Raw genomic sequence first — 22,968 nt, forward strand, 5'->3', positions numbered from 1 at the left:
TTATTGGGAGCGCTTGAGGTTCCTAAACCTGTATTCCCTGGAACGCAGGAGGGAGAGATACATGATTATATACACCTGGAAAATCCTAGAGGGACTAGTACCGAACTTGCACACGAAAATCACTCACTACGAAAGCAAAAGACTTGGCAGACGATGCACCATCCCCCCAATGAAAAGCAGGGGTGTCACTAGCACGTTAAGAGACCATACAATAAGTGTCAGGGGCCCGAGACTGTTCAACTGCCTCCCAGCACACATAAGGGGGATTACCAACAGACCCCTGGCAGTCTTCAAGCTGGCACTGGACAAGCACCTAAAGTCAGTTCCGGATCAGCCGGGCTGTGGCTCGTATGTTGGTTTGCGTGCAGCCAGCAGCAACAGCCTGGTTGATCAGGCTCTGATCCACCAGGAGGCCTGGTCTCAGACCGGGCCGCGGGGGCGTTGACCCCCGGAACTCTCTCCAGGTAAACTCCAGGTAGATAAAACACCTCAATTACTGGGAGCGCTTGAGGTTTCTAAACCTGTATTCCCTGGAACGCAGGAGGGAGAGATACATGATTATATACACCTGGAAAATCCTAGAGGGACTAGTACCGAACTTGCACACGAAAATCACTCACTACGAAAGCAAAAGACTTGGCAGACGATGCACCATCCCCCCAATGAAAAGCAGGGGTGTCACTAGCACGTTAAGAGACCATACAATAAGTGTCAGGGGCCCGAGACTGTTCAACTGCCTCCCAGCACACATAAGGGGGATTACCAACAGACCCCTGGCAGTCTTCAAGCTGGCACTGGACAAGCACCTAAAGTCAGTTCCTGATCAGCCGGGCTGTGGCTCGTACGTTGGTTTGCGTGCAGCCAGCAGCAACAGCCTGGTTGATCAGGCGCTGATCCACCAGGCGGCCTGGTCACAGACCGGGCCGCGGGGGCGTTGACCCCCGAAACTCTCTCCAGGTAAACTCCAGGTAAACTCCAGGCCTGGTAAAGGGTAATCACCCCTTTACCAAGACTGGAAAAGGGTAATTACCCCTCTCCAGGCCTGGTAAAAGGTTATTAAGGAAAAGGAGGAGAAGATGTAAACTAGAAAGAGAAAGGCGCTCCGTGTACAGGCAAAGGCAAAGAATAACAGAGCGACTAAAAGAGACCAATATATCCGCAATACGTAAGGAGACACTGGTCAGAGAAATAGCAAACATCAAACTAAAGTTAAAGGAACCTAAAATATTTCTTTTCTTTTGCCAAATCAAAGTCGAGAACAACATTCAGTATTGGGCCCTTACTTAGACGAGATGGGTCCTACACAGATGACAACAAGGAAATGAGTGAGCTACTCAAGTCCCAATATGACTTGGTTTTTAGCGAGCAGCTAACCAGACTGAGAGTCGATGACCTAAATGAATTTTTTTATGAGAGAGACACAGAATTTGGTAGACTCAAACCTATCTGATATTATCCTGACGCCAAATAACTTCGAAAAGGCGATACAGGACATGCCCATGCACTCTGCCCCAGGCCCAGACTCGTGGAACTCCATGTTCATCAAGAACTGCAAAAAAAAACCCTACCCAGTGGCGTCGTAAGAGGGAAGGGCGGGCTGCCCCGGGCGACACCATCAAGGGGTGACACCGTTGACCATAGAGCCTCTAAAGAAGGTGACACTAATTCCCAAAACAGTGCTGCAACAACATAAGAGAAAAATCCTTTGCTTCTATTTAGCCTTTTATATGAATACAGAGTACAAGTAGGCCTATATATGGAAAATCGTTGATTCTGATGATGTGATAGATAATTTTGCAGGATTGAAGGCAAGGAAATGTAAGATTTGATTCATTGAGATGTTACCTGTATTCAAGGAGAATACACTAGACATCATCTTCACTAACAATGATGATCTGATAAGAAATGTCACCATATCAAAAACAATATACTCAGATCACAACATAATTGAGGTTCAGTCATGTATGCGCGGAGCCCCAGACCGACATAATGAGATTAGTCACGAGGGAGCATTCACCAAATTCAACTTCAATAACAAAAACATAAAGTGGGACCAAGTAAACCAAGTCCTAACCGATATAAGCTGGGAAGATATACTAAGCAACACAGACCCCAACTTATGCCTAGAACAGATTAACTCGGTGGCACTCGATGTATGCACAAGGCTTATTCCTCTAAGAAAAAGGAGGAATAGATGTAAAATAGAAAGAGACAGGCATTCCCTTTACAGGCGACGGAGAAGAATAACAGAGCGGCTAAAAGAGGTCAATATATCTGAAATGCGTAGGGAGACACTGGTCAGAGAAATAGCAAGCATGGAACTTAAGCTAAAAGAATCCTTTAGGAGTCAGGAATCGCGGGAAGAAAAAAAAGCCATAAATGAAATCGAAAGAAACCCAAAGTATTTCTTCTCCTATGCCAAATCAAAATCGAGAACAACGTCCAGTATTGGGCCCCTACTTAAACAAGATGGGTCCTACACAGATGACAGCAAGGAAATGAGTGAGCTACTCAAGTCCCAATATGACTCAGTTTTTAGCAAGCCGCTAACCAGACTGAGAGTCGAAGATCAAAATGAATTTTTTATGAGAGAGCCACAAAATTTGATTAACACAAGCCTATCCGATGTTATCCTGACGCCAAATGACTTCGAACAGGCGATAAATGACATGCCCGTGCACTCTGCCCCAGGGCCAGACTCATGGAACTCTGTGTTCATCAAGAACTGCAAGAAGCCCCTATCACGAGCCTTTTCCATCCTATGGAGAGGGAGCATGGACACGGGGGTCGTCCCTCAGTTACTAAAAACAACAGACATAGCCCCACTCCACAAAGGGGGCAGTAAAGCAACAGCAAAGAACTACAGACCAATAGCACTAACATCCCATATCATAAAAATCTTTGAAAGGGTCCTAAGAAGCAAGATCACCACCCATCTAGAAACCCATCAGTTACACAACCCAGGGCAACATGGGTTTAGAACAGGTCGCTCCTGTCTGTCTCAACTATTGGATCACTACGACAAGGTCCTAAATGCACTAGAAGACAAAAAGAATGCAGATGTAATATATACAGACTTTGCAAAAGCCTTCGACAAGTGTGACCATGGCGTAATAGCGCACAAAATGCGTGCTAAAGGAATAACAGGAAAAGTCGGTCGATGGATCTATAATTTCCTCACTAACAGAACACAGAGAGTAGTCGTCAACAGAGTAAGGTCCGAGGCAGCTACGGTGAAAAGCTCTGTTCCACAAGGCACAGTACTAGCTCCCATCTTGTTCCTCATCCTCATATCCGACATAGACAAGGATGTCAGCCACAGCACCGTGTCTTCCTTTGCAGATGACACCCGAATCTGCATGACAGTGTCTTCCATTGCAGATACTGCAAGGCTCCAGGCGGACATCAACCAAATCTTTCAGTGGGCTGCAGAAAACAATATGAAGTTCAACGATGAGAAATTTCAATTACTCAGATATGGTAAACATGAGGAAATTAAATCTTCATCAGAGTACAAAACAAATTCTGGCCACAAAATAGAGCGAAACACCAACGTCAAAGACCTGGGAGTGATTATGTCGGAGGATCTCACCTTCAAGGACCATAACATTGTATCAATCGCATCTGCTAGAAAAATGACAGGATGGATAATGAGAACCTTCAAAACTAGGGAGGCCAAGCCCATGATGACACTCTTCAGGTCACTTGTTCTATCTAGGCTGGAATATTGCTGCACTCTAACAGCACCTTTCAAGGCAGGTGAAATTGCCGACCTAGAAAATGTACAGAGAACGTTCACGGCGCGCATAACGGAGATAAAACACCTCAATTACTGGGAGCGCTTGAGGTTTCTAAACCTGTATTCCCTGGAACGCAGGAGGGAGAGATACATGATTATATACACCTGGAAAATCCTAGAGGGACTAGTACCGAACTTGCACACGAAAATCACTCACTACGAAAGCAAAAGACTTGGCAGACGATGCACCATCCCCTCAATGAAAAGCAGGGGTGTCACTAGCACGTTAAGAGACCATACAATAAGTGCCAGGGGCCCGAGACTGTTCAACTGCCTCCCAGCACACATAAGGGGGATTACCAACAGACCCCTGGCAGTCTTCAAGCTGGCACTGGACAAGCACCTAAAGTCAGTTCCTGATCAGCCGGGCTGTGGCTCGTACGTTGGTTTGCCTGCAGCCAGCAGCAACAGCCTGGTTGATCAGGGGCTGATCCACCAGGAGGCCTGGTCACAGACCGGGCCGCGGGGGCGTTGACCCCCGAAACTCTCTCCAGGTAAACTCCAGGCACCTTTCAAGGCAGGTGAAATTGCTGACCTAGAAAATGTACAGAGAACTTTCACAGCGCGCATAACAGAGATAAAACACCTCAATTACTGGGAGCACTTGAGGTTCCTAAACCTGTATTCCCTGGAACGCAGGAGGGAGAGATACATGATTATATACACCTGGAAAATCCTAGAGTGACTAGTACCGAACTTGCACACGAAAATCACTCACTACGAAAGCAAAAGACTTGGCAGACGATGCACCATCCCCCCAATGAAAAGCAGGGGTGTCACTAGCACGTTAAGAGACCATACAATAAATGTCAGGGGCCCGAGACTGTTCAACTGCCTCCCAGCACACATAAGGGGGATTACCAACAGACCCCTGGCAGTCTTCAAGCTGGCACTGGAGAAGCACCTAGAGTCAGTTCCTGATCAGCCGGGCTGTGGCTCGTACGTTGGTTTGCGTGCAGCCAGCAGCAACAGCCTGGTTGATCAGGCTCTGATCCACCAGGAGGCCTGGTCACAGACCGGGCCGCGGGGGCGTTGACCCCCGGAACTCTCTCCAGGTAAACTCTCCAGGTAAGGTCAAATCGGAACTAGTGCTTCTCTGATACTGCATTGTTTTTTCTTTATTTGTCAAGTTTTTTTTTTTTTTTGCTTTGTTGAAGATGAATAAATGTAGGATCTGTTGCCTGTACTCAAAGTGGTATTTGAGTTTATGTTTCCTCAATATTACTATGATTATTTATATTATCATTAATAAAGTTGAGTTGTATTCTCCTGATCGGTTTATGGCCCTTAACGTTCTCATTGCTGAACATTAGTCAGTGGTCATGCAGTAGTGACGTAACTGGAGTTTAGTACCCCCATCCTCCTGCCCCTGGATTTCGTGGGGGTGACACCAAAGATGCCACTCCAGGTGACACCAATCATAGCAACGCCACTGCCTCTATCATGTGCTTTTAAAATCCTATGGAGAGGGAGCATGGACACAGGGGTCGTCCCATAGCTGCTAAAACAACAGACATATCCCCACTCCACAAAGGGGGCAGTAAAGCAATAGCAAATAACTACAGGCCGATAGTGCTAACATCCCATATCATAAAAATCTTTGAAAGCGATCTAAGAAGCAAGATCACCACCCATCTAGATATCCATCAGTTACACAACTCAGGGCAACATGGGTTTAGAGCAGGTCGCTCCTATCTGTCCCAACTACTGGACCACTATGACAAGGTCCTGGATGCTCTAGAAGACAGACAAAATGCAGACGTAGTATGGACAAGTGTGACCATGGTGTAATAGACAAAATGCGTGATAAAGGAATAACAAGAAAAGTTGGCAGATAGGTCTATAATTTTCTAACAAATATAACACAAAAAATAGTAGTAAACAGAGTAAAGTCTGAGGCGGCTACAGTGACAAGTTGTGTTCCACAAGGCACAGTACTCTCTCCCATTTTGTTCCTCAGCCTCATATTTGACATAGCCACAGCACCGTGTCTTTCTTTGCAGATGACACCCGAATTTGCATGACAGTGTCCTCCATTGAAGACACTGCAAGACTCCAGGTGGACATCAACCAAATCTATAAATGGGCCGCAGAAAACAATATGAAGTTCAATGATGAGAAATTTCAATTACTCAGATATGGAAAACGTGAGGAAATTAAAACTATATCGAATTATAAAACAAATTCCAACCACACAATAGAGCGAAAAACCAACGTCAAAGACCTGGGAGTGATCATGTCAGAGGATCTCACCTTCAAAGATCATAACATTGTATCAACCGCATCTGCTACAAAAATGACAGGATGGATAATGAGAACCTTCAAAATTAGGGATGCCAAGCCCATGATGACACTCTTCAGGTCGCTTGTTCTATCTAGGCTAGAATATTGCTGCACACTAACATCTTTTAGGGCAGGTGAAACTGCTGACCTAGAAAATATACAGAGAACCTTCACGGCGCGCATAACTGCGAAGAAACACCTAAATTACTGGGAACGCTTAAAGTTCCTCAACCTGTACTCCCTAGAATGCAGGCGGGAGAGATACACGATTACATACACTTGGAAAACCCTAGAGGGATTAGTACCAAACTTGCACACGAAAATCACTCACAACGAAAGCAAAAGACTCGGCAGACGATGCAACATCCCCCCAATGAAAAGCAGGGGTGGCACTAGCACGATAAGAGACAACACAGTAAGTGTCAAGGGCCCAAGACTGTTCAACTGCTTTCCAGCATACAAAAGGGGGATTACCAATAGACCCCTGGCTGTCTTCAAGAAGGTGCTGGACAGGTACCTGAAGTCAGTACCTGACCAGCCGGGCTGTGGTTTGTACGTCGGGTTGCGTGCGGCCAACAGCAACAGCCTGGTTGATCAGGCCCTGATCCACCATGAGGCCTGGTCACAGACCGGGCCACAGGGGCGTTGACCCCCGAAACCCTTTCCAGGTATACTCCAGGTATATCAACAGGGTGAGGAGGGGGGGTATTGCCCTCTTCCGCCCCTGCATATAGGGCACTGACATTTTCATTAGACAGGTTGTGTAAATTACATCTTTCACTTTAGTCTCATTCCTGGCAGTCGACTCTTAGAGGGCATTTTTCCATTATAGATAGTGGTTTTACTCGACAATTTCTTAGCCTGCTCAAAAGTGCACAATTGTACTAACAGATCATCTGACCTCTGTGGTCTGACTACTATCACATCTCCCTTCCATCTATTCAGTTGCATCCGCCTTAAAAACATGGCTCATCTTAGCTTAAGGATTACGTATGTTCACTGCTCTGAAGTAAACAAATCGTACATGTTCCCGTAAATCATCGGATATGGCACGTCTAGTGTCTTCCATTGTTCGTGGTGCAGTCTCTGGGTCCTCTGTCTCCAGTCTTTCTTTTTCTTTTCGGCTAAGTCCATCAACCGTCAGTTCATCCCCGTCCTCCATCTCCTGTACACCTGACCTTTTACCTGGTCCACCTACAGGGAGGTTGCATGTTATAAAGGTTTTTCTTCAATCTATATATCCTTGGTTAGGCCTCATTTAGACTATGCTGCTCAGTTCTGGTCACCGTATTACAGAATGGATATAAATGCTCTGGAAAACGTACAAGGTTGATCCCATGTATCAGAAATCTTCCCTGTGAGGATAGACTGAGGGCCCTGAATCTGCACTCTCTCGAAAGGCGTAGAATTAGGAGGGATATGATTGAGGTGTATAAATGGAAAACAGGAATAAATAAAGGGAATGTAAATAGCGTGCTGAAAATTTCCAGCTAAGACAGGACTCGTAGCAATAGTTTCAAGTTGGAAAAATTCAGATTCAGGAAGGATATAGGAAAGCACTGGTTTGGTAATAGAGTTGTGGATGAGTGGAACAAACTCCCGAGTACAGGTATTCAGGCTAAAACGTTGTGTAGTTTTAAAAATAGGTTAGATAAATACATGAGTGGGTGTGAGTTAGACCTGACTAGCTTGTGCTGTTGGGTCTGGTGCCGTGCTCCTTCCTTGAGTGGAGGTGACCAGACTGGGTGGGTCATTGGGCTAATCGGGCAGGGGGTCATTGGTCTAATCCGGGGGGGGGGGGGACATGGACCTGCTCCGCATGAGTCAGTAGGCCTGTTGCAGTGCTCCTTCTTTCTTATGTTCTTATAAAGAGAGAAGTCAATAAAGATCATATTGTACGGCAGATTGCAACCAAAAAACAATACACTACCATCATGAGCTGCAGATGCCCAGTAAACCAGCACCTCAGGCGGCACATGGTAATAGTGTGTAAGGTGGTAGGTAGTACACTACTGGTGTACCAAATTTTGCCAAATAAAGAAATAGGTGTTTGGCTGTCATGTGCTTGATTGACATTTGCTTCCTTTATTATCCATTGAGAATTTTCTTCAAGTCTAAATACTATAAACTTTTCAGACTCTGAGGAAATACAAGAATAATTGAGGAACAACGTGTTAATGATTCAGAAGCAGTAATTACTTCCAAGTGTGCAAGAAACTCTAGACTTACTGGAAGTTATCCTAAGCAAAATTCCAGTATATCAGAAAACTTCAGTACCTGCTGAAAGTAATAATCTGGGCAAAATACCAATGTGTTGATATTTTACGTAGACTATTACTTCCAGTATATCCTGAAGTATATTCCAGTGTATTCCATCCACTTCTATGCCGGGGTACACAGGACGCTCGTGGGTCATGCCAAGCCCTTCCTATTTTGTTTAAAGGGTTTTCTTATACTTATACTCTATTGAATATAGATATGTACTCTATGTGATATTTTTTTCAACAGCTTCTATGGTTTATCAGTATGGTTCCCAGAGTACATCAAGCTTCTGAAAAGTGAGGAGTACAACAGACATGCCAATGTTACCGTAGGTAAGCACCTAAAAATTGTCAATCAACTAGCATATTTTTGTAAATAAGTTTATTTAGATACAAGTACACATAAGTACAGTTATCATGCATAGTTTAACATATGTACAAATTATGAAGGATAACCCAAAAAGTAACCAGGAGCAAAATATTTCCTAAATGTATTACATGTTTGCATACGTGTCATTTCCTCAATGTTTATATACTGGACTGTATAGTCCTTGTGGCTTAGCGCTTCTTTTTGATTATAATAATATATACTGGAGCTAGCTAGTTATCATATTATGGTCCTGCTTGGAAAACACCTCTACCTTGCAAACAAAAATGGGTAAAATGTAGTATTTGGAAACAAAGGAAATGAAATTTCTAAGGAAAGCCAAACCAGTTTGTCCTTGACATCATTACTTGCTTTGAATTGCATGTATCCATATTTTAAATATCTTGAGATAATGTGACCAAACTTCATATTCTTCACACTGATCATCCTTACAGAGGATGTGTTCCAGCATCGATCATTCAACAACACTACCTTGGACAACATTAAGTTCGTGAGAGCAATCTTCAACAACGTTACTTTCAGCAAGACTCTTATTAACCACGTCCTCTTCGTCAACAGTTCAATTTCTGACTGTCTCTTCTCTGATGTTAGAAGCAGCAAGACATTCTTTAAGTAAGCATAATTACTGTAATGAGTCGATGGTAATAGTAGCCCTGGCATATTGTCAGTTATAATTAAAAACATGAAGAGTAAGTTTGTGTATACAGGTGTATGTATGAACATGCTTGATGCAGTTAAGGAAAGAAAGTTTCTTGACTCTCTCTGTGACTCACGAAATCGTAATGACACGATTGCAAACAAACCACACCACGGGTGGGGCTAGAATCCACGATCAGAGCGTCATAAAACTTCAGACCTTCTTCTTTTAATGCCACTAGGACCAGCTTGAGAGTCACTGGACCTCTGTCGCACAACAAATCTGTCCATAGAGGTCTGTACCTCCCGTTCCTTTAAGATTTGCCTAAAATGGGCCACAACATTGTCATTGTAATAGTCACCAGCACGGCTTGCAATAGCTGTGTTAGGGTGATTTTCATCCATAAAGGTTTGCACTTCAACCCACTTTGCACACATTTCCTTAATCTTTGAAGTAGGCACAATGGATTCCACAACTGGCATAGGCTTCTCAGAGTTAGCTCCAAACCCTTCAAAATCTTTCTTGATTTCCATACTAATTCTCACCCTTTTTACCACAGGGTTGGCACTAGAAGCTTTCTTGGGGCCCATGGTAACTTATTTTGCAGTTACAAGCACAAAAAAAAACACTGGGATAAGGTGAAATGTACCGAATGTATGCGTGGATGCGACCGCACTGGCTGGCTTGTAAACAGTGGTGCTGAGGCCACACGTGGGACGTGTCCCGGACGAATCATGTAAGGCGAGGCAAAAATTTTGCGTTAAAATGTATCGTATGGCGGATTTAACGTAACGCGATGTAAGGCGGGGGTCCACTGTATATATATATATATATATATATATATATATATATATATATATATATATATATATATATATATATATATATATATATATATATATATATATATATATATATATTAGGTAGTAGGTTGGTACACAGCAACCACCCAGCACTACTCACTTGGCAATACTACCATCCTGCCAAGTGAGTGTGAAATGAAAGCCTGTAATTGTTTTACATGATGGTAGGATTGCTGATGTCTTTTGTCTGTCTCATAAATATGCAAGATTACAGGTACGTCTTGCTACTTCTACTTACACTTAGGTCACACTACACATACATGTACATGTTTATTTATACACACTCATCTAAGTATTCTTTGATTTTATCTTAATAGTTCTTTGTCTTATTACTTTTCCTTTTATATCCATGGGGAAGTGGAATATGAATTTTTCCTCTGTAAGCCATGCATGTTGTAAAAGTCAACCAAAATGCTGGGAACAATGGGCTAGTAATCCCTTTTCCTGTAATAATTACTAAAAAGAATAAGAAGAAGAAAATTGTCAAAGTGGGAAGTCTGAATGTGCGTGGATGTTGTGCAAATGATAAGAGACGATTGTGGATGTTATGAATGAGAAGATGCTGGATGTCCTGGCTTTAAGTGAAACAAAGCTGAAGGGGGTGGGAGAGTTTCAGTGGAGAGGAATAAACGGGATTAGGTCAGGGGTTTCAAATAGAGTTAGAGCTAAAGAAGGAGTAGCAATAATGTTGAAGGATAAGTTATGGCAGGAAAAGAGGGACTATAAATGTATTAATTCAAGGATTGTGTGGAGTAAAATAAAGGTTGGATGTGAAAAGTGGGTTATAGTAAGCGTATATGCACCTGGAGAAGAGAGAAGTGTAGAGGAGAGAGTGAGATTTTGGGAAATGTTGAGTGAATGCACGGGGAGTTTTGAACCAAGTGTGAGAGTAATGGTGGTTGGGGATTTCAATGCTAATGTGGGCAAAAATGTTGTGGAGGGAGTAGTAGGTAAATCTGGGGTGCCAGGGGTAAATGAAAATGGGGAGCCTTTAATTGAGCTATGTGTAGAAAGAGGTTTGGTAATAAGTAATACATATTTTATGAAGAAGAGGATAAATAAATATACAAGGTATCATATAGCACGTAATGAAAGTAGTTTGTTAGATTATGTATTGGTGGATAAAAGGTTGATGGGTAGGCTCCAGGATGTACACGTTTATAGAGGGGCAATTGATATATCAGATCATTATTTAGTTGTAGCTACAGTTAGAGTAAGAGGTAGATGGGAAAAGAGGAAAATGGCAACAACAAACAAGAGGGAGGTGAAAGTGTATAAATTAAGGGAGGAGGAAGTTCGGGTGAGACATAAGCAACTATTGGCAGAAAGGTGGCCTGGTGCAAGTATGAGTAGTGGGGGAAGGGGGTTGAAGAGGGTTGGAATAGTTTTAAAAATGCAGTATTAGAATGTGGGGCAGAAGTTTGTGGTTATATGAGGGTGGGTGCAGGAGGAAAGAGGAGTAATTGGTGGAATGATGAAGTAAAGGGTGTGATAAAAGAGAAAAAGTTAGCTTATGAGAGGTTTTTACAAAGCAGAAGTGTTATAAGAAGAGTAGAGTATATGGAGAGTAAAACAAAGGTGAAGAGAGTGGTGAGAGAGTGCAAAAGGAGAGCAGATGATAGAGTAGGAGAGGCACTGTCAAGAAATTTTAATGAAAATAAGAAAAAAATTTGGAGTGAGTAAAACAAGTTAAGAAAGCCTAGAGAATGAATGGATTTGTCAGTTAAAAACAGAGTAGGGGAGTTAGTAGATGGGGAGATGGAGGTTTTGGGTAGATGGCGAGAGTATTTTGAGGAACTTTTAAATGTCGACGAAGAAAGGGAAGCAGTAATTTCATGCACTGGCCAGGGGGGTATACCATCTTTTAGGAGTGAAGAAGAACAGGATGTGAGTGTGGGGGAGGTGCGTGAGGCCCGAAATACCTAGCAAGGCTAGGCATTTCGGGCAAACTTAGATTAATTCTTACCCCTAAATTATTACAAATTGTGGAGTAAGTTGACTAAATACTAAGTGACTAAATACTAAGTGACTAAATACTAAGTGACTAAATACTAGTTTGTGAGTTTAGCAATGTGAATGCTTTTGTTTGGCACAATACATAGTTTCTATATTGGAGTATCACAGGCAAACTTGTGACTAGTTAGGAATCATTATTTTAAGATTAAGATACGTATTTCTGTGCTTATAGTCAAATGGGTGAGTGAGTGAGTGTAAGTGTGAACCACCAGGTGGTTTTTATGTAGTTAATTGACGGGGTGTATCAGGGAGATAAGATGTTTTCTAACGGTAGTTTTGAAGGTGATGAATGTGTCTGCAGTTCTAGAGTTTTCAGGTAGGGTGTTCCAGATTTTAGGGCCTTTGACATACATACGTAGAATGAAAGGGGGTAAAGCAGCTGGAACTGACGGGATCATGACAGAAATGTTAAAATCAGGGGGGGATGTAGTGTTGGAGTGGTTGGCATTTTTGTTTAAGAAATGCATGAGAGAGGGGAAGGTACCTAGGGATTGGCGGAGAGCATGTGTAGTCCCTTTATATAACCTGGAGTTTACCTGGAGAGAGTTTCGGGGGTCAACGCCCCCGCGGCCCGGTCTGTGACCAGGCCTCCTGGTGGATCAGCACCTGATCAACCAGGCTGTTGCTGCTGGCTGCACGCAAACCAACGTACGAGCCACAGCCCGGCTGATCAGGAACTGACTTTAGGTGCTTGTCCAGTGCCAGCTTGAAGACTGCCAGGGGTCTGTTGGTAATCCCCCTTATGTGTGCTGGGAGGCAGTTGAACAGTCTCGGGCCCCTGACACTTATTGTATGGTCTCTTAACGTGCTAGTGACACCCCTGCTTTTCATTCGGGGGATGGTGCATCGTCTGCCAAGTCTTTTGCTTTCGTAGTGAGTGATTTTCGTGTGCAAGTTCGGTACTAGTCCCTCTAGGATTTTCCAGGTGTATATAATCATGTATCTCTCCCTCCTGCGTTCCAGGGAATACAGGTTTAGAAACCTAATGCGCTCCCAGTAATTGAGGTGTTTTATCTCCGTTATGAGCGCCGTGAAAGTTCTCTGTACATTTTCTAGGTCAGCAATTTCACCTGCCTTGAAAGGTGCTGTTAGAGTGCAGCAATATTCCAGCCTAGATAGAACAAGTGACCTGAAGAGTGTCATCATGGGCTTGGCCTCCCTAGTTTTGAAGGTTCTCATTATCCATCCTGTCATTTTTCTAGCAGATGCGATTGATACAATGTTATGGTCCTTGAAGGTGAGGTCCTCCGACATAATCACTCCCAGGTCTTTGACGTTGGTGTTTCGCTCTATTTTGTGGCCAGAATTTGTTTTGTAATCTGATGAAGATTTAATTTCCTCATGTTTACCATATCTGAGTAATTGAAATTTCTCATCGTTGAACTTCATATTGTTTTCTGCAGCCCACTGAAAGATTTGGTTGATGTCCGCCTGGAGCCTTGCAGTGTCTGCAATGGAAGACACTGTCATGCAGATTCGGGTGTCATCTGCAAAGGAAGACACGGTGCTGTGGCTGACATCCTTGTCTATGTCGGATATGAGGATGAGGAACAAGATGGGAGCGAGTACTGTGCCTTGTGGAACAGAGCTTTTCACCGTAGCTGCCTCGGACTTTACTCTGTTGACGACTACTCTCTGTGTTCTGTTAGTGAGGAAATTATAGATCCATCGACCGACTTTTCCTATTATTCCTTTAGCGCGCATTTTGTGCGCTATTACGCCATGGTCACACTTGTCGAAGGCTTTTGCAAAGTCTGTATATATTACATCTGCATTCTTTTTGTCTTCTAGTGCATTTAGGACCTTGTCGTAGTGATCCAGTAGTTGAGACAGACAGGAGCGACCTGTTCTAAACCCATGTTGCCCTGGGTTGTGTAACTGATGGGTTTCTAGATGGGTGGTGATCTTGCTTCTTAGGACCCTTTCAAAGATTTTTATGATATGGGATGTTAGTGCTATTGGTCTGTAGTTCTTTGCTGTTGCTTTACTGCCCCCTTTGTGGAGTGGGGCTATGTCTGTTGTTTTTAGTAACTGAGGGTCGACCCCCGTGTCCATGCTCCCTCTCCATAGGATGGAAAAGGCTCGTGATAGGGGCTTCTTGCAGTTCTTGATGAACACAGAGTTCCATGAGTCTGGCCCTGGGGCAGAGTGCATGGGCATGTCATTTATCGCCTGTTCAAAGTCATTTGGCGTCAGGATAACATCGGATAGGCTTGTGTTAATCAAATTTTGTGGCTCTCTCATAAAAAATTCATTTTGATCTTCGACTCTCAGTCTGGTTAGCGGCTTGCTAAAAACTGAGTCATATTGGGACTTGAGTAGCTCACTCATTTCCTTGCTGTCATCTGTGTAAGACCCATCTTGTTTAAGTAGGGACCCAATACTGGACGTTGTTCTCGATTTTGATTTGGCATAGGAGAAGAAATACTTTGGGTTTCTTTCGATTTTATTTATGGCTTTTAGTTCTTCCCGCGATGGCTTTTAGTTCTTCCCACGGGGAAGGGGGACAAAAGAGATTGTAAAAATTATAGAGGAATAAGTTTACTGAGTATACCAGGAAGTGTACGGTAGGGTTATAATTGAAAGAATTAGAGGTAAGACAGAATGTAGGATTGCGGATGAGCAAGGAGGTTTCGGAGTGGGTAGATGTGTAGATCAAGTGTTTACATTGAAGCATATATGTTAACAGTATTTAGATAAAGGTAGGAAAGTTTTTATTGCATTTATGGATTTAGAAAAGGCATATGATAGAGTGGATAGGGGAACAATGTGGCAGATGTTGCAAGTATATGGAATAGGTGGTAAGTTACTAAATGCTGTAAAGAGTTTTTATGAGGATAGTGAGGCTCAGGTTAGGGTGTGTAGAAGAGAGGGAGACTACTTCCCAGTAAAAGTAGGTCTTAGACAGGGATGTGTAATGTCACCATGGTTGTTTAATATATTTATAGATGGGGTTGTAAAAGAAGTAAATGCTAGGGTGTTCAGGAGGCGGTTGGAGGCAGTGGAGATGTCCTGTCTAAGTGCAATGTGTGGTGTAAATATTGAGCAGAAAATTCGGAGTGTGGAAATTAGGAGAAGGTGTGGAGTTAATAAAAATATTAGTCAGAGGGTTGAAGAGGGGTTGTTGAGGTGGTTTGGTCATTTAGAGAGAATGGATCAAAGTAGAATGACATGGAGAGAATATAAATCTGTAGGGGAAGGAAGGCGGGGTAGGGGTCGTCCTCGAAAAGGTTGGAAGGAAGGGGTAAGGGAGGTTTTGTGAGCGAGGGGCTTGGACTTCCAGCAGGCGTGCATGAGCGTGTTCGATAGAAGTGAATGGAGACGAATGGTATTTGGGACCTGACGATCTGTTGGAGTGTGAGCAGGGTAATAGTTAGTGAAGGGATTTAGGGAAACCGGTTATTTTTATATAGTCGGACTTGAGTCCTGGAAATGGGAAGTACAATGCCTGCTCTCTAAAGGAGGGGTTCGGGATATTAGCAGTTTGGAGGGATATTTTGTGTATCTTTATACGTATATGCTTCTAAACTGTTGCGTTCTGAGCACTTCTGCAAAAACAGTGATTATGTGTGAATGAGGTGAAAGTATTGAATGATGATTAAAGTATTTTCTTTTTGGGGATTTTATTTCTTTTTGGGTCACCCTGCCTCGGTGGGAGACGGCCGACTTGTTAAATATATATATCTATATATTTATATATATATATATATATATATATATATATATATATATATATATATATATATATATATATATATATATACATGTATATATATATATATATATATATATATATATATATATATATATATATATATATATATATATATATATATATATATATATATATATATATACACACACCCGCATAGCGACTTTAATCCGTGCAAGAGGGCTGGTTGTTATGCGAAATGTTCGGTATGCGAATGAATTTTCCCCATAAGAAATAATGGAAATCAAATTAATCCGTGCAAGACACCCAAAAGTATGAAAAAAAAAAAAATTTTTACCACATGAAATGTTAATTTTAATACACACAAACTGAAAAAGGCATGCACAATTACATGACACTTACTTTTATTGAAGATCTGGTGATGATTGATGGGATGGGAGGAGGGAAGAGAGAGTGTTAGTGTTTAGAAGGGGAATCCCCTTCCATTAAGACTTGAGGTGTCGAGTCCTTTTCTGGGGTTACTTCCCTTCTTCTTTTAATGCCACTAGGACCAGCTTCAGAGTCACTGGACTTCTTTCGCACAACATATCTGTCCATAGTGGCCTGTACCTCTCGTTCCTTTATGACTTCCCTAAAGTGTTTCACAACATTGTCAGTGTAATAATCACCAGCACGGCTTGCAATAGCTGTGTGAGGGTGATTTTCATCCATGAAGGTTTGCACTTCAAGCCACTTTGCACAGATTTCCTTAATCTTTGTAGTAGGCAACTTCTTCAATTTCTCTCTCCCCTCCTCTGAACCAGTTTCCTCAGGTCTGGCCTCTTGCTGTTGAAGTTGATCTATCAGCTCATCAGTGGTTAGTTCTTCATTGTCCTCTTCCACCAACTCTTCCACATCATCCCCACTAACCTCCAACCCTAAGGACTTTCCCAATGCCACAATGGATTCCTCAACTGGCATAATCCTCTCAGGGTTAGCCTCAAACCCTTCAAAATCCCTTTTGTCTACGCATTCTGGCCACAGTTTCTTCCAAGCAGAGTTCAAGGTCTTCTTAGTCACTCCCTCCCAAGCCTTACCTATAAGGTTTACACAATTGAGTATATTAAAGTGATCTCTCCAAAAGTCTCTTAGAGTCAGTTGAGTTTCTGAGGTCACTACAAAGCACCTTTCAAACAGAGCTTTTGTGTACAGTTTTTTGAAGTTTGCAATAACCTGCTGGTCCATGGGCTGCAGGAGAGGAGTGGTATTAGGAGGCAAAAACTTCACCTTAATGAATTTCATGTCTCCATAAAGTCGCTCTGCCACGTCTGTAGGATGACCAGGGGCATTGTCTAACACCAGGAGGCACTTAAGTTCTAATTTCTTTTCAGTTAGGTAATCTTTCACATTGGGGGCAAATGCATGGTGTAACCAGTCATAGAAAAAGTCCCTAGTGACCCATGCCTTACTGTTTGCCCTCCACAGCACACACAAATTCTCCTTGAGGACATTCTTTTGCCTGAACGGTCTGGGAGTTTCAGAGTGATACACTAATAAAGGCTTCACTTTGCAATCACCAGTAGCATTGGAACACATCAACAAAGTAAGCCTGTCTTTCATAGGCTTATATCCTGGGAGTGCCTTTTCCTCCTGAGTAATGTAGGTCCTGCTTGGCATTTTCTTCCAAAACAGGCCTGTTTCATCACAATTAAACACTTGTTCAGGTTTCAGTCCTTCAGTTTCTATGTACTCCTTGAATTCCTGCACATATTTTTCAGCTGCTTTGTGGTCCGAACTGGCAGCCTCACCATGCCTTATCACACTATGTATGCCACTACGCTTCTTAAATCTCTCAAACCAACCTTTGCTGGCCTTAAATTCACTCACATCATCACTAGTTGCAGGCATTTTTTTAATTAAATCCTCATGCAACTTCCTAGCCTTTTCGCTTATGATCGCTTGAGAGACGCTATCTCCTGCTAGCTGTTTTTCATTTTCCACACCAATAAGAGTCTCTCAACTTCTTCCATCACTTGCGATCTCTGTTTCAAAAACACAGTTAAACCTTTGGCAAGAACAGCTTCCTTGATTGCCTTTCTGTTGCCCACAATAGTAGCGATGGTTGATTTGGGTTTCTTGTACAACCTGACCAGGTCGGCGACACGCACTCCACTTTCATACTTATCAATGATCTCTTTCTTCATCTCTATTGGAATTCTCATCCTTATTGCTGTAGGGTTGGCACTAGAAGCTTTCTTGGGGCCCATGGTCACTTATTTTCCAGATAAAGCACCGAAAACACTGTAATAATACGAAATATTCCGATTGTATGCTTGGATGTTACCGCGGAGGCTGGCTGGTAAACAATGCCACCGGCGGAACATGTGAGGCTGGCTGAGGGCGCACACTGGACGCGTCTCGGACGAAGAGCGGTGAGCGGGTTTTTGGGCGGTATGCGAGGCAAAATTTTTGCGATAAAAGCGAGCGGTATGCGGATTGTACGGTATGCGATGCGTACGGTATGCGGGGGTCCACTGTATATATATATATATATATATATATATATATATATATATATATATATAGATAAAGAATCACACACAAAGTGGGAGTTGTCACAGCTGCTCTTTGCTGATGACACTGTGCTCTTGGGAGATTCTGAAGAGAAGCTGCAGAGATTGGTGGATGAATTTGGTAGGGTGTGCAAAAGAAGAAAATTAAAGGTGAATAAAGGAAAGAGTAAGGTTATGAGGATAACAAAAAGATTAGGTGATGAAAGATTGAATATCAGATTGGAGGGAGAGAGTATGGAGGAGGTGAACGTATTCAGATATTTGGGAGTGGATGTGTCAGCGGATGGGTCTATGAAAGATGAGGTGAATCATAGAATTGATGAGGGAAAAAGAGTGAGTGGTGCACTTAGGAGTCTGTGGAGACAAAGAACTTTGTCCTTGGAGGCAAAGAGGGGAATGTATGAGAGTATAGTTTTACCAACGCTCTTATATGGGTGTGAAGCGTGGGTGATGAATGTTGCAGCGAGGAGAAGGCTGGAGGCAGTGGAGATGTCATGTCTGAGGGCAATGTGTGGTGTGAATATAATGCAGAGAATTCGTAGTTTGGAAGTTAGGAGGAGGTGCGGGATTACCAAAACTGTTGTCCAGAGGGCTGAGGAAGGGTTGTTGAGGTGGTTCGGACATGTAGAGAGAATGGAGCGAAACAGAATGACTTCAAGAGTGTATCAGTCTGTAGTGGAAGGAAGGCGGGGTAGGGGTCGGCCTAGGAAGGGTTGGAGGGAGGGGGTAAAGGAGGTTTTGTGTGCGAGGGGCTTGGACTTCCAGCAGGCATGCGTGAGCGTGTTTGATAGGAGTGAATGGAGACAAATGGTTTTTAATACTTGACGTGCTGTTGGAGTGTGAGCAAAGTAACATTTATGAAGGGATTCAGGGAAACCGGCAGGCCGGACTTGAGTCCTGGAGATGGGAAGTACAGTGCCTGCACTCTGAAGGAGGGGTGTTAATGTTGCAGTTTAAAAACTGTAGTGTAAAGCACCCTTCTGGCAAGACAGTGATGGAGTGAATGATGGTGAAAGTTTTTCTTTTTCGGGCCACCCTGCCTTGGTGGGAATCGGCCAGTGTGATAATAAAAAAAAAAAAAAAAAAATATATATATATATATATATATATATATATATATATATATATATATATATATATATATATATATATATATATATATATATATATATATTGCAGAAACTCAAGGGGTCATGCTTTTATATGAATAGTAGGTAAGTTTTTCTGTTTTTTTTTTTTTGTTGTTGACTTTGCATAATATTTTTCTCTAATTTTCCTTTCTTTCTCCCCATGCAGGTATTGCCATGTAGCACGCAACACGTTCATTGATACAGACATATATGACTATCGCTTCCAGGACTGTGAAATGATAGACAACAAATTCCATGCACTTGCACCTGGCTGTACTTTAGATTTTGATTATAATATCCACTATAGAGAAGTGTTTCAAGAGAATTTGATTGGACAGCTGACGATGATCCCCGGCACCCTTATCACATCCCTCCTCATGGATAAGTTAGGCAGAGTTAGGATTATGAGTGAGTATACCCTCTTCGTTTGGTATTATTGACACATTAAATGTATGTGATATATAAAAAAAAGGTGGAGTTATCCAAACAAATGGCCCTCTTGTGAACTAAAGGTAGAGAAATTAACTTACAAGACTGAGGATCCTGAGGAATATCTATTGTGAACTAGGAGATGTAAATATATTCAGCCTCGAAGATTAAGTCACAATACTGTGGCTGGAACAATACACACTTAACTCACAGTTTGGAGAGGAAATTTGATAACGGTCCAGGAGAAATCAAAACATCGTCTCAAGTTAATCTCCAGATTGTGGGTTTGATTTGAACATTGTACTGTGGTATAAACCTGGGTAGTAGATACCAACAAATTGGTTTAAAAGGACACGTGTCATGTTAAGCCAAGAATAGGCTCTGCTTTTACTTTTCATATGTGACATACTGTTTACTGTATTCTGTATCATAATTATAGACCAGTATTGGTCTGTAAGCTTAGCATGTAACAGTCACACACAAAAAAGTGCTTTGATATTTGTGCAAGTGTAATACAATCCTTGTCGTGACCCCGAAATCATAATGACATGAGTGCAAACAAACCATACCAGGGATGAGGTTTGAACCCGCAGGACACACGTCTGTAAAAACTTGCATTTGTGGACACAGTGGTGCCTATGCTAATCTTCCTATGGTGTAGAAATATACCTAGTTGGACGAATCTTATTGAAGCTAGCTGGCTCATTGGCTAACATGATGGTCTGGAGTTTTGAGACTCTCTGACCGCGGGTTCAAACCCCACCCGTGTTATGGTTTGGTTTAATCCTTGTCGTCTTCACAACTTTTTTTGTTTTTCAGGTTGAACAGATAGAGCTTCTGTACTTTTGTACTGTATTCTGAAGATCCCAGTATAACAAATATTCCAGATGTTTCTATATTTCTAGAGTTAGACTCACAACCCACAAATATACAAAGATACTAAGTGAAACATTTTTGAAAATTCTATGTGAGACCATTGTTATTAAATCCTTTGTCATTGTTAACTGGTATGCATTTCTTATATAAATGTAGTAATCATTTCTTGTATGATGACTGAGAGTATTTTAACTCGCGATTATTATATTTTTTAATGTACAATATCTTCGTACAGGTGTATCTATGGCGTTGTCATCTATATCAGCATTCTTCATTTGGTTTCTTAACAGCAAAATTGGTGTTATTGTATTTGAAGCCATATTCAACTTCATCTTTATATCTGGATGGAATGCGCTTGATATTGCATCGACAGAAGCTTTTCCCACTCATATCAGGTAATGTGAAAGTTCACCCCTGTTACATCACTAGCTTCAGTACAGTAGTGACTGAGACAACACCTCTGTACGTATTTTGGTACCATAGTGACTGAGACAACACCTCTGTACGTATTTTGGTATCATAGTGACTGAGACAACACCTCTGTACGTATTTTGGTACCATAGTGACTGAGACAACACCTCTGTACGTATTTTGGTACCATAGTGACTGAGACAACACCTCTGTACGTATTTTGGTACCATAGTGACTGGGACAAGTGCGTACTTCAGTACCATAGTGACTGAAACAAGTGCTTACTTCAGTACCATAGTGACTGGGACAACAAGTGCATATAATTAAAAAACTAATCAGAACAAGCATTTATTGATAACACTCAAGTCTGAATGAAACTTAATCCAAGATAAAGGCTTGCTCAGCACTGTTTTCATACCCAGTGGCTGTAGTATATTGATCAAAGAATATATACACAATAACTCAGAGAAAGTATATAGAAGGGTAGATTGATTTATAAGCTCAATGCAACAGGTATAAATGTTAAGATAGTATTGGCTGAAACTGGTAGATAATGTAGTAGTACTATTAATGTTACTGAGGTGATAAAACACATTAAAGAGGTGATAAAACACATTTTGCACTAGGATATTTTTATTGCCAAAATGTTTCGCCAGTACAGTAAGCTTCTTCAATTAGATACAAGTGAATGCAGTACTGGAAGCAGTATTAATTAACGTGTTCAGTCCGTCACCTTTGGTGGGAGGTGGTCAGTTAATCGAGCCTAAAGCATAGACATGTGGCCAGACCTTATATACTAGAGTAGAGGTGAGATGAAGCATCTGGAGTAGATGTCACAGGTGAGCACGGCCCACGAGTGTTTGCAAACTCGTTTCATAGGCTTACCCCGTACCAGATACCAGTGTTGCTGTGTTGGACAAATATCACAGTATGGAGATATACAGTGTCGACAAGTTGATAAATAAGTTACGTTTGCACCACTTGAGTTTTCGTAATTAATCCATTACAGTGACTAAACCCGAATCTGACGAATTTCTAATTAATTTTCCCCATAAGAAATAATGGAAATCCAATTAATCTGTTCCCAACACCCAAAAGTATTAAAAAAAAAATAATTTTTATGCATGAAATATACATTTCCCTACACAGAAAACTATGAGACATGTAGAATAAAACAATACTAAAATGACACTTACCTTTATTGAAGACTTACTGATGAATGATGAGATGGGAGGAAGGGAGAGGATGGAGGTGTACTATTGTTTGGAAGGGTAATCCCCCTCCATAAGGACTTCAAATACCAAGTTCTTTTCCGGGGTTACTTCCCTTCATTGTTTTTAATGCCACTAGAACCAGCTTGAGAGTCACTGGACCCCTGTCGCTCAAAAAAGTGTTCCAGAGAGGTCTGTATCTAGTGTTTCTTTAAAACTTCCCTAAAATGGGACACAACATTGTCATTGTAAATGTTGCCAACACGGCCTGCAACAGCTTTGTCAGGGTGATGTTCATCCACCTTTGTCCACATTGTACAAATCTCCTTAATCTTTTAAGAAGGCACCTTCCTTCATCTCTCTTCCTCCTCTGAAGCAATTTCCTGAGCTGTGGTCTGTCGCTGTTGCAGATGAAGCTCTTGCAGCTCTGTAGTGATTA

At 42.0% G+C, this 22,968-nt stretch overlaps 1 protein-coding gene across 3 annotated transcripts in view; it reads left to right on the forward strand.

Moving 5' to 3' along the window:
* Positions 1–22,968, forward strand: part of LOC128695941 (synaptic vesicle glycoprotein 2C) — a 298,500-nt gene that overhangs the window by 253,517 nt on the left and 22,015 nt on the right. For all 3 annotated transcript variants that reach the window (XM_053786908.2, XM_070093075.1, XM_070093074.1), the window contains exons 9-12: positions 8,591–8,676; positions 9,166–9,343; positions 19,769–20,010; positions 21,143–21,302. In XM_053786908.2, coding sequence (XP_053642883.1) covers positions 8,591–8,676; positions 9,166–9,343; positions 19,769–20,010; positions 21,143–21,302 — 666 coding nt within the window. The remainder of the gene's footprint in view (positions 1–8,590; positions 8,677–9,165; positions 9,344–19,768; positions 20,011–21,142; positions 21,303–22,968) is intronic.

The sequence above is a fragment of the Cherax quadricarinatus genome, chromosome 41 (assembly GCF_038502225.1).
Source record: "Cherax quadricarinatus isolate ZL_2023a chromosome 41, ASM3850222v1, whole genome shotgun sequence".
NCBI lineage: Eukaryota > Metazoa > Arthropoda > Malacostraca > Decapoda > Parastacidae > Cherax > Cherax quadricarinatus.